Below are 13,875 nucleotides of genomic sequence, written 5' to 3'. Positions count from 1 at the left end.
GCATCTTTTCTAGAGTTTATATAAAAATTTTTAAAACAGTTTTCGCCATATTTTTCACAGTACACCCAACCTCCAGATTACAAGTATATATATTGTTGATTAAGTCACTGAGGAACTGACATGACTAATGGGTTACACCCCTTTTTAATGACCCCCTAATTACCCCAGAGGTCAACCCATCCAACAGTTTTTAAAGGTCATATATGCCGATTACTGTGTGATGATTTTATTGTTTTTTTTATCTTCTGAATATATTTTGTTTGAAAGAGACTAGATTTAGAATATGAAGGACAGGTTCCTGTAGCATACTGTAATTGTAGTAAATATTACGTGTGGTGGGATCATATCCTCAAGGTATGAAATATTCTGATGCCATGGCCTATGATTTCGAAAGTCTGCCTCGTGTCCTAATTATAGAATGACTCTAATTAATATGTCTTTGGACTACAGTACGAATTTCCATTTTAACATATTAACCTTAACATTCATAAACATTACTTTAACCCTGTGTCAGTGCCTTCTGTTAGATAGTAACTTGTTATCTTTCAACCACCCTAATCTCTAATTAATCCTATTAGAACATTAAGAAGTGATAAATGGCGTCCAATTTAAGAAGTTAATTGGTTTCTATAGTTTTTTTCCAGCTTCAACGGCGATTAGGTTGTTCAGGAAACATGTTTTTCTGTATAAAAATGTAGCCAAGTATTCTCGATTAAATCAATTAGGGTTTTTTGTGCAGTGGTAAAAGTTCAACTGTCACAGTAAAACTTTTTATATTAATAAAACGCTTGATAATTTTCATCTTATATTCTTCTAAATATTAACTAAAGTTTACTAAGTTTATCAGCAATTTAAAATAGATAGTTCTTGCTGCTTTTAACTTTGTGTTATAATGTCATAACTTTCATTCATCTTTTATTAGCTTTTACTTTTAATATAGCCACTTCAGTTAGGGTCTAACGATGACCGCACTCTCGAATGTTTCTAAAACTGACCTTTTGACCTAGCCTGATAAAAACCATGTCACAAAATGCTAGTGCTGGAGGAGGTAGAAATTTAATTGGTTAAAATAAGTGTTCAAGTTCAGAAGGATTGTCCCTAACTGAAGTGATTATATTAAAAATAAAAGTTGATAAAAAACGGAACAAAAGTTTTGTCTAATTTTAACCTGATAAACCGCTTTGAGTCAACTCAAAATATTATGGTTTTCGCTTTATTTTATGGAAAGAAATGTTATTGTTTCTAGGCCACCCAAGATATCTTGGTATAAAAATTATGGCTTAAAATTACAGACATCAAAATTAAGCCAACTTATAAAATCAGTTAATAATTTGAATCAACTTTTAACCTAAATACTGAATTAAACTCAATCTATGATAACCTTTGACCTTTCAGAAATAAAAAACCAAGTATTTAAAACACTTTATCTTATAAAGGTCATGTGATCTACTCGCTCTTTGATAAAAAAAAAACCTGATAAATAGTTTAATAAATGATACGTTTTTTATCAATTGATTTTCAAAAACATTACTTTTGATCTTTGAGTTTTAAAAAACCTTTTACCCCACACGACAAAACCAACATAAATAAAGCCAACATGAGGTTCCGCGCGAAGCAGTGAGGTGTATCCAACAAAAGAGTCCTGCTAATTCTTATGGCCAGTTGTAAGTCTTGTAGAAAGTATACCCCAATCCCTGTTTCTATTTGTATCAACTATATTACCAAATATCACAGTTATAAAGTTATAAATTAATATATATAGAAACTATTAATAAGACAGTAGACACTAACCACTTCTATCAACTATATTACCAAATATCACAGTTATAAAGTTATACATTAATATATATAGAAATTTTTTATAAGACAGTGGACTCTAACCACTTCTATCAACTATATTACCAAATATCACAGTTATAAAGTTATAAATTAATATATATAGAAACTTTGAATAATAGCCTAATGGCAGTCTGTATTGCAGTCTCACCAGGTGTAATGCCTTGTTTCAGAAAAAAACAGTTTTTGAATTCATTCAGAATAGCGTTTCTCTATTATTATGTGACTAAAAACAAGTTATAGTATAAAAGCCTATTGACCTGTCATCAGGGAACAAGATAATACCCTAACCTTGTCAATAAACCTGTTATCTTTTACATACTTATACTCTTATATGACTATTTGTCTTATCTTGGCCATTTACTAACAATCCAGTCTGATGACTATTTGTCTTATCTTGGCCATATACTAACAATCCAGTCTGATGACTATTTGTCTTATCTTGGCCATATACTAACAATCCAGTCTGATGACTATTTGTCTTATCTTGGCCATTTACTAACAATCCAGTCTGATGACTATTTGTCTTATCTTGGCCATATACTAACAATCCAGTCTGATGACTATTTGTCTTATCTTGGCCATATACTAACAATCCAGTCTGATGACTATTTGTCTTATCTTGGCCATATACTAACAATCCAGTCTGATGACTATTTGTCTTATCTTGGCCATATACTAACAATCCAGTCTGATGACTATTTGTCTTATCTTGGCCATATACTAACAATCCAGTCTGATGACTATTTGTCTTATCTTGGCCATATACTAACAATCCAGTCTGATGACTATTTGTCTTATCTTGGCCATATACTAACAATCCAGTCTGATGACTATTTGTCTTATCTTGGCCATATACTAACAATCCAGTCTGATGACTATTTGTCTTATCTTGGCCATATACTAACAATCCAGTCTGATGACTATTTGTCTTATCTTGGCCATTTACTAACAATCCAGTCTGATGACTATTTGTCTTATCTTGGCCATTTACTAACAATCCAGTCTGCACAACGAGTCATATTGTTTAAAACAAATTCAATTCGATCAAGAAGATACATAGATTTAAATAGCATACTTTTTGAATATTTTTAGGTATAATTTACGACGTTTTGAAAGCGGAATACCTCTTTAATCAATCAGAAAACCCGGTCCAAAATTTCCTTTTCAAACAATGACTGTCTGGAATGCACTACATTTCAAGATTATAACCAATATCTAGATAACTTGACATTATATATAATCATTAGTGTCATGTTATAGAAGTTTTTGAAGTTGTGTATTTATTTTATAGTATGAACATTAAAATACTTTTACTGTCACACATTATAATGGGGTTAATGTGTGTGACTTTATGGTGACAAAGTATGATATTAGAACATAAAATATCAAAATAACATCCACAATTCTATGGCTAAAAATGCCTCTATGATTGTCAAACTCTTTTATAATGCTGAAATCCATAGTCTCTACTTGTGACCTTGGCCAGTGCTTCTGTGAGAGAGTATCTCTTATAAAACCTTATTCTAATTCTGTATTGATATAGAAATATTAAAACAGAACCTTAAAATACATGTTTTTTTTACTCAGAGTTTCACGCTATTCGATCTTCAGACCAGATTCAGAGGGCTATCGGGTGATCTGCAAGTTTGTAAATGATCTTGTAAGACTCAAAGTGGCAAGAACATAATTTCAGTAAAATCACTGGCTCCAAGCCTTTCCGTTTTCTCATACCCACGTTTTTACCCATACACGAAGATCCAAACTTTATCTTAAAACTATGTATGTAATGGTAAAGTCTAATAGTCAATATGTTTATACTGAGCAATATGACATCACTGTTTTAAGTTTGTCTGAAAGGTTTTTTGGATAGTCTCTGCGATGTATAATGATCCATACAAGTGAACTACACCTGAGTTTAATTGTACACAATGTTTCATTTCACCTGAAGATGACAATGTAAATTGTTGAAACGTTGTGTACAATAAACATCAGGAGTAGTATACTATATAAACTGATGATGACAATGTAAATTGTAGAAACATTGTGTACAATAAAACCCAGTAGTAGTATACCATATAAACTGATGATGACAGTGTAAATTGTTGAAACATTGTGTACAATAAAACTCAGGAGTAGTATACCATATAAACTGATGATGACAATGTAAATTGTTGAAACATTGTGTACAATAAAACTCAGGAGTAGTATACCATATAAACTGATGATGATAATGTAAATTGTAGAAACATTGTGTACAATAACACTTGGACTAATAGAAAACCATAAAATTGGGTTCTGTTATCGCATGAGATCTATACCTCCATATGATGAACTCAAGAGTCAAAAAAATGATAAATTAGCAAATAACATAGACCTATTTCATATTGAAGTTGGCAAACTTTCTGTCATATCTTCTATATTGACATAATCAGTTTCTACGTACTCGTGAGGTTATTTTTGTCCAGATTGTAAAATTTGACGAGAAGGTGTCAAAACCTGACTCCACGCACGTTACTCTAATTGTCGATAGTAACGTCTTTTGTTCTGATGGTTTGGTTTTTCACCATATTTAAATTGGTGACATTTTTTAAATTGTAGTTGACTTAAGTTTGTTTATTGAAATATTTACAACCAATAGTTTTCATTCTGTATTGAAACATTGTGGTTTTTTATTTTTGGCCCATTTCACTGATATTAGTGCCAGTGGCATTTCTAGGAAATATTAATTGAGGGGGCCAAGCAGGGGCCACAAAATTTTCCAGTGGGGCCACGTAAATTGTTAAAAATTTTGAAAGTGTGTAAGCCACTGATAAATACTCCAGAGATTAAGAGGAATGTGGCAAGCATGTTATTTGATTAATAATTTTATAGTCAAATTGTTAAAAGGATTGTAAAGAGGTTTTCTAAACTTTTTATGTATATAGAGGACACTGATAGCATCAATTTACACCATTCAAATTTCAAGTCAGATGACTGTGGTTCCAGCATTTCCACCAAAAATAACTGTTTGATGATGCCACAAGTTACGAGGGTACTTGTGTGATTAAGCAGATTTTGCTATTAGTGATCATCAAATGTTAAGTTTTTGTAACATTGAAGGAAAAAGAGATGTCAATATCCCCAATACATATGAAAATTTTAGAAAACAATTTTACAATCTCTTTAATAAGCCAGTCAGTGTAATTCATGGTTTATAAACAGCACCTGGTAACTTGAAGTTTAATTATAATTCTATTTAATCCCTCACCCCATTCAATTTAAACATTTGATATTTAGAGCATAGTTAAATATCAACTCCACCATGAATTTTAAGCATCTAGAGAACCTTTTAAAATAGTGATGGCATAAACGCTTAGATTTAGTGGAATTTGAAGACTCACAGACATCTGATTGAAATTTAGAATGACGCAAATCGATGCCTTTACTGTAAAACTATCTTTTTAAATCGTGTAATTATGAAATCAAACTTACATTTGGGCTGTAGAAATTTGGGCCTAGGCCTACAGTATTCAGTGTAACAGGGGCAGACAATTTCCTGAGTGTAATTTCTTCATCTAAAAAAAAAAAACCAAATGATGATGCTATTTATATCAAAAACTTAAAAAAGGGCTTGGATGAACCAGAAATTGAGGTTTAAAAATCAAAACAACCCACTCATATCATATCAAGGGAGAAAAATCTTATTTGTTTCCTTTTTAAGACCACAGTTAACTCTTTGTTTTTTGATTCTCTGAACTTATGATCTTGTGTAGAATTTATTTTTATTTTGTACTTGCAGGCCGTAACCAGAATGAAATTTCCATACCCAGATGATCCTAGAAAGTCTCTTGAAGATGGAATATTATTATGCGAGTAAGTAGGCCTTCAAACTTCTTACCTTCCTTCATTCTCCATCTTGAATCACCCAGTGGCAGTTGTGAAATCAAAAACTTCTCTAGATGAAAAAGAATCATAATTTCATATTTTCTTTTGCAAAATTCTTTTCCTTTGTAAAATTTTACATTCAAGCAAGCTTGCTGTGTTCTGTCATCAGAATAGATTCATCTAAAGTTCTAGCTATCTTTCATTGGCTACATCTGCAACTCACTTCACTTCTGGAGACTAAAGGGGCATAACTCTGAGACATCCAGAAAAATCCAGACCACAAACATTTCTTTGTGATGAGTTTGACTTCATGTTTTAAGTTCATTTTGAATTTGGCTGAAAGTGAATTAACAGGACATTCTAGACCATACAGAAAATTGGTAAATATCTTGACTTGACAGGGGGTGGGGAAGACTGGCTTCATACTGAGATACCACGGAAGTAGGCCTATAAGCATATCCTTTTTGAACAGAATTAGTATGGTTTGAAGCTAAGCTTCTTTTGTAATCAATTGACTTGAATGTAAAGTAAAATAACAGAAAACAATTTTAGGGTATACTACACCTAAATTTAATTGTACACAACCTGATAATGACAATGTTGAAACGTAGTGCACAATAAAACTCAGGAGTAGTCTAACATATAAACTGATGATGATAATGTAAATTGTTGAAACATTGTGTACAATAAAACTCAGGAGTAGTATACTATATAAACTGATGATGATAATGTAAATTGTTGAAACATTGTGTACAATGAAACTCAGGAGTAGTATACCATGAAACTGTGTTCTGTTATTTAATGTGATCTCTACCTCCAAATGTTGCTAAAGGATTAATCCCAATTATTTGAAAATGATTTTAAGATCTCCACCCAATTTGACTAATGAAATTGAAATTAAAATAGACATATGAATAAGCAAGTTATTGGCCTAGCAGTTCTATTATGATTATATTATTATTATTCAGTCAGTCAAGTGGAAAACTTAATTACTGTTATGTTCAGTTTATGAGCAGGTTTAATGACAGATTGATTAAAACCTGCAATATGCAATTAGTCATGTCAAATATGTGCACATTATAAGATTAGATATTGCACTTACTGACTCGCCTCACTATTAAACTGTTCGGGAATGAAAAACAGAGTGTGAGCCACACCCTAATACAGTGGCAGTAGATTGGGAGGGGGAGGGGTCACTGTCATTCTAGGGGTGGGGCGGGAGGCTGGAAATACAGGGCTTAAATCCTGTATTTTATGCAATCTGAAAAAGTATTCTTTCAATGTTATTACATTTTTACAGTGAAAAATGCATATTGCCCAATTTGAATTGTGGGGAAATATTTTGTTTATGGATTGAAATGAACTAATAATTAATACTGTTAGTTTTCTGGATTTAGTGTTAACAAAAGTGACTGAAGGGAAACAAGGGTTCTGTTTTGATGAATAAATTTGATATTAAATAAAACTGATATTCCACTTCACAAACTTTCCAATTTTGTATCACTTAAGAAATATTTCTATAGCAATTGAAAATATTTAAGAATGGATCCTGAATTTGAAAATCAGAAAAATAATTTGTTTCTCTAGATTTTATTCATTCTAAAACCATCTGATTCAAATCAAATTTTAAAGTTCAATTCATTTCGATCCATTTAACTGAATTTTGAATTGAATTTGATTAAATATTAGATCTTTCCCACAGGTGAAATCTTCATTTAATATTATTTATCTTTTTTACCTGAGCGTAATTACAGGTGTGTGATATGTGGTTTATTATATTAAACTTATCCATGATATTATCATCTGAATCGTGAAGTTTTCCTTCAATAACCAAATTATTTCAATTCTTTATCCTCTATTATATGAAGTTATAAAAGCTTTTTAATATTTTGATACCATATCATTGAATAGAAAGGAGTTAGATTGAATGATTTTCATTTATTTGTTGAAAATTAAGTCATCCTTTGACTATATTTTGCATTAATATTCTTCACCAATTTCAACTGACAGCCACCCTGTCAGTGATGCAAGTCAAGGGGGCTGACATGGAAAAAGCGTCTAGTAGTTCAGATGGGACAATTAACTGGCTCTGTGTTCTACAGTCTGTGCACGTTAAAGATCCCTTGACAGTTGAAAATAAAACAAAAGAGTTAATGCCCCCGACTTTTGCTGCAAAAGGTCACTCATAGCATACTGCATGCGTTGCCCGTCTTTATTAGCCCACATGGTGCAGAAAAGTAGGACGTAAAACTTTCATTCCTTTTTCAACTAATAGCTAATGTTTGAATTTAATGATTGTCTGCTTCACACAAGACGAGATGAAAGTCTTATAATTCAGGAAAATGGCAGAATCTGTAAATGCTGTCAATGAGATATTTATGTATTGTCTTGATATATCAACTCAAATAAAAGTTTAAAACTAAATTTCTTTGTATTGATACCAAAATGTTTTGCCAAATATATCCAAAAACTTGGGATCCAAAAATTGAAAATAGGATCTTTTGAGGCTTGCCTTAACTATGACTATATCACATCTGTATATTATGTTCGAGGAACTAGTCGGACAGATTTGTTAGGCTAAAATATATAGAGCTCTAAGACTAGATCAGTGTGATTTTAATAGAAATATCTTGTATAATCAGAATTTGATAACAAAACTATTTTTTAGACTCTTGTGTTATATAGCATATCTATTGAATAAACAGTTTGTAAGTTATCTCATCATCTCATCTTGTTTACAAAATCTTCTTGCTCAATAATTATGAAGGGTAAGGATGTTTAACAGTAAAAGAAGATATCAATCAAGGGGCATGTTAAAGAACAAGACTTCTTGACTTTTGCCCTCTGTGTGTTTTGATATGCTGTAGTGCTGGGTATTGCCAATCATGACACGATATGATCAGATCATATCATATATCATATCATGATATAAGATCTTTGACTCACTATGAATATGAGACCGAAAATAGTTCGTGTTGTACCCCCTATTGCTTTCCCACTTTATTTCAAACAAATTTAGAAATATGATTTTTATAAGTTTTTGCCGTAAAATATGTGTCATAAAGAACCAAATCAGTTGTTTTTTCAAAGCTTTTCTTGTGGAGAAGTCAGTCTGCCCCCTTTTGGACCCCCAGACTTGGAAGTTGTAGCTGTCACTGATCACAATATAAATAAAAAGAATTCATTTCTGCTACCAGAATCAGGATCAGCAGAGTTAAAATCTCATTTGTCTACAATTCAATAATATTTCTCTAATTTTCAGTCGATAAACGAGTCTCCCTTTAAAAGTATAAACTACATGTTTTTTCTGCCATAAATAAAAATAGTAAACATGTAAACATCAGATGATTAACATATTTAATTTTTCTTGTAAAACAAGTTAGGTAACTCTCATTCCATAGAATATTCAGTGCTTTATGTCTGTATGATTTCCTAGTTAAAATTACATAATTATGCTTTTTCCCATAAAATCTGGTGTGTCCTTAATGACCCATCTTTACCTTGTCAATCTATTACTAACTTCGTCTTATACCTTGTCTGCAATAGCCACTATTCTTGTATCACGGAATACAGTTATTTGATTCAATTATAGGCCACTGAATACAGCCAATCATAGCACACGCCAGAAAGACGGTAAACGTTTTGTTTATGGTCTTGCTGTGGAGGACTCTGGCATGTTTTGTTGCCCTAAGAATGCAGGGTTAGATTTGATACAATCAGATTTTATCAACTCGGTCGACCCTCTGTCAGTAAAGCAGGTTTGAGGATATAGATAGAAGTCTGTGTATTTAAGTGATAAAAGTATCTTATAAAGAAAACTAATGCTGATTTGAACCCTTGAGCTAAGCTAGGCGTATCCTCCTGTAGTATTGAAATAGAGCAGGGATACCAAAATAATTATTTTTATTGAAAGAAGTAGGGCGTTACAGTTAAAATTCTTTCTTTGTTGAATTTTCAATGATTTATTGCAATTTAAGAATTTGTAATTTGTTAGGGTAATCATTTTTTATAGGATAATAGTTTGGACTTATAGTTATTTTTCTTTACTTCGTACTTATACAATTACTTGAGTAAATTTTAAATTTTTTCGGGCAGAAGTTTTTCGGGCAAAAATCTCATAACTATATTAGAAATTTGAGCAATCTCAGATGTTTTGTCCCCCCCCCCCCCACCACCCGCGGACGTAAACCTGGCTCCACCACTCCTCTTATCACATCTCTTCAAAACTGTCATTAATTCAAAAAGGTGCAAAAGTTTGGATGACAGATTTTTCTTGATTTTTTAATCTTCACTCTTCACTCTTACTAGACAGAAGTGGAGAACCTATCATTACGATGCTACGCTGTATATTTCAGGTTATTGAACTGTATCAAGAATTCTTCAGTAAAGAGAATCAACAGACAGGCGGCGCCAATCGCTGGTTTGGTAAGTGTCTTTTAGCTTCTTCTTCCTGCTATGCCTACATACTCCACCTACATGCTCCACCTACATACTCCACCTACATGCTCCACCTACATGCTCCACCTACCTACATACTCCACCTACATGCTCCACCTGCCTACATACTCCACCTACATGCATGCTCCACCTACATACTCCACCTACATGTTGGACCAAAAAAATATATCCCTTCAGATTGTGCTGAAGATTAGAAAAAAAAATTAATTTGGGATAAGACATCTGTAAGTAGGAGGGTTAACAAGATATATAGATATACCACGTGCGAATTTATTACATACATTTGAATACATTGTATAATAGTTCAGTTTAACAGAAGATATGGCTTTATTGGAAATTTGACGTCTGCCTAAACTGAAATTAAAAAAGGATAAATAGCTAAAATACCAGGCCCTCATTTCTCCAATAATCTTTGGATGAAAATTTGTCATAACTGTAATTTACATAGATAAATATCACATGAGAAATTTTTGAGAAATAGGAGTCTGAAGAAGTTCAACTGAGTTCAAGACTAATAGAATTTAAATCTTGATCTTGCACCCAAACCTTTTCTTGCTATTGTTTGCTGTTTTGCTTTTGTCACTGACGTTCGATGTAGAATAATGATTGACAGTTAAGATTTGGTTGGTTTCATTTTATTCTAAGATCAATCAGTTATTTCAGTTACGAAGATCAAAGCGACATTATTAGGTTATCAGGTAGTGTGTACAGGAATATTAATTATTCAATAATAACCATATAGAGGAGATTAGTCTCAGTTCTACAGGTATGATCGAAATGTTATTTTACACGTTCTCATTATACCTGTCATAGCCTATCAATACAGGGGGCCAATATACATATACAATACTGGTATGTCATACTAAATATAGCGTCTTTATGTTTGTATCTGGATTAGGAATACATTAATGTGCATATCTTTTAAGTACCTAGTTTGAAATGTGAGTCATAATTTGATATACCGTGCATATTGATTAAAGGGACTGGTGCCATTTTTTTTGATCAATCATACCTTTGTCTCAGAAACAGGAATTTTTTTTAACTAAGCCAATCTGTAATAGTGTTCACAGCTCACTGTCAAAATTTGAGCCTTTAAATCCATGTGTGTGCAGAATTATCCGCTTTTGAAATGACAAGTCGTAAAGACATAGAAAATACATATATAGAAATAGGAAAAGAAATTGCTTGTTAAAGGTTTTTTTGAAGGAATTATGCTTTTTCATACATTTCTAGTCATTCTGAAGACTATTTACATATATTCAAGACTTAAATCAACCCCCTTAAATGGTGCAACTGACCTTGTAAGTACTAGAAATATGAGTCATCATATGATATACTATTTTAAAATGCATATCTAATGAGGTTGTTGAGGTCAGGTCATTAACAACAACATTGAAATAAATCCTGAATGTTTTTTGAATAAAGGATTAAATGTCATTTTTGATATTTTAGAGCATTAAAACTTTAAAATCTTAAGCGTGACTTTTCTTTATCATAAGATATCATATTGTATTGTAGGTTTTTAAACCTTTTTCTTTCTTGGTCAATGCACCCCCCTTCCCCCTTAAATGGTTAATATTATATTATCCCCTTCCCCTATAAATCTTTTTGATTTCGTGATTTTCTCTTAGTTTTCCCCTACAATCTTTTCATGTCGCAGAATGTGTATTGAACAATTAAAATTATAATTGTCTAAAAAAGAATTATATGAGGGCCTAACTACCCCCCAAAGATTGAAAACTACCCCTGGGGCATGATTGATAAAACCCAGCACTACTGTCCACTAAACCTATTTTATTGAAGAACCTTGGATCAATATCAACTGAATGGACACATTTATTTTAACATTATCAATAATTAATATTGTTTTCATTTCAAATTGCTATTTGTATTCAAGCGGCGTGTTCCTTTTATCTCGGGGCCAATATACTGGACTGATATACTTCATTGTTTATTGAAATATTGCCCTGAGGTAGATAAATATATGTAGGTATGTACAGAACATTCAAGTAATGGAAATCGATGGACTGATATTGAGGTTTTATAGTTAGAGCGTTGGTTCTTTACGTGACGTCATTTGTTTTGTTACGTCTGTGGGTTCAATTCTCGATCGGCTAGTGAATAACCTTGAATAAGTCATCTTCACTCATAATTCCAGTCGACCCAGCTGTAAAAATGGTAACTCTGAACCTAAGTTGTTATGTTTTGAAGAAACTGAAGAGTAATTTGTTTTTAAAAAAGGGTTAAGGGAACATGTATTGTAAATTAACAGATTAACGTATTAAATTTGGTATGTTAAAAATGTCTTTATGTAGACTATATATATATATACTTAATGATTACCGTGAACTTACATGACAGCAGAATTTCATAGCTAAGTCTTGTGAAAGACAAAAGGACAAGTCGACCAATCTTACATCCAAATTTTTGTCAATATGTGTGTGTTTTTTTTTTTAAAACGGTAATCATACATCTAATTTTCACATAATTACCAAGTTTATCTATTGCTCTGTGACCTAGGCCAGTACTTTCATTGAGATTCACAATCAATAGATCAAATTATCATCTTAATTGGGAGATTAATTAATCAGGCAATGATAATATTATTATGTGATGAGATTAACGCGTGTTACCATCAATAAAAATACAAATAATGAAAGATATTTTGTTGATTTATGGTAGAGAATTTGGACATTGAAAACAGTAGGTCCAGTGAAAATTTGGTACGGAAAAACACAATAAATCGGGTATCCCGTGGGTAGAGCGGTAGACAAAATGCAAAAGCGGTAGAAACCCGACAACATCGGTAGATTACACATGTATGATTGTGATTCGTCTCAGTTCACCCCAATTTCAAAACTTTTCAAAACAGCATGATATAAATTTGTGATTCTACCTAGCAGAATGAGCAGGTCTGCTTTACTGTGAGCATTGTGTGTAAATACTGCTTTACTACTGACCCATGTAACATCATCCAACAATTACTTTTATTATTTCTTTGTCCCTGGTCTCAAGACAAACTTTATTTAATATGCATTTAACTAATGGGTTTTTTCTAAAGGTAAATGAAAATGATGAGCCATCAAAAACCATTTTGAAAACATAACTCTTCAATGATGAAGGTAAAGAAGTAGTAGGCTAATGCACTTTAAGAACAATCATATCTCTATTTCAAAGAGAATTGCTAATGGATATTAATGTAGAGATAAAAGAATTAAATAGCCTAAAAACATCTTCAACTATTGACAACTGATAACAATACTAATGTCCATATAAATTTCAAAAAGCATGAGTCACACGATATAGCCCAAAATTCAGTCAGAAGGCAAAAATACATCTTCACATTAGTTTGTAGACTATCATAGAATGCAGCGACTTGATTGAACCATCTTCATAACTTCAGGCTATTACGAACTTAGTCTTACCTTGACTGCAATATCAACCTTTTTTGTATCATGCAATGCAATGATTTGATTGTACTATATGCTAGTGAATACAGCAAATCATAGCCCTTGACAAACAATATGTCCGATTGCTTGTATAAGCTGGCATATGGTCCAATCAAAAGGCTGCATTTACAAACTTCCATGACACAAGGAAGGTGGTTATGGCAGTCAAGGTATAAGATGAAGTTCGTGTAAATCGAGATAACGATGGATATTGACCATATCTAATCTGTCCAGGAATGTTGATAGGTTGGACAAGTTGTCTTGA

The 13,875-nt window shown here is 32.2% G+C and overlaps 1 protein-coding gene across 1 annotated transcript; it reads right to left on the bottom strand.

The window, feature by feature from the left end:
* Positions 1 to 2,158: 2,158 nt before the first annotated feature.
* LOTGIDRAFT_123127 (hypothetical protein) lies at positions 2,159 to 2,848 on the bottom strand (the record flags this gene model as incomplete). The annotated part of the gene is made up of 1 exon (XM_009060406.1): positions 2,159 to 2,848. A coding segment is annotated over one exon (690 nt), but the record flags the coding sequence as incomplete, so codon positions are not given.
* Positions 2,849 to 13,875: the final 11,027 nt, after the last annotated feature.

The sequence above is a fragment of the Lottia gigantea genome, assembly GCF_000327385.1.
Source record: "Lottia gigantea unplaced genomic scaffold LOTGIsca_42, whole genome shotgun sequence".
Taxonomy (NCBI): Eukaryota; Metazoa; Mollusca; class Gastropoda; family Lottiidae; genus Lottia; species Lottia gigantea.
The sequence above is the reverse complement of the archived record's forward strand: the minus strand, read 5'-3'. Positions and strand labels throughout refer to the sequence as shown.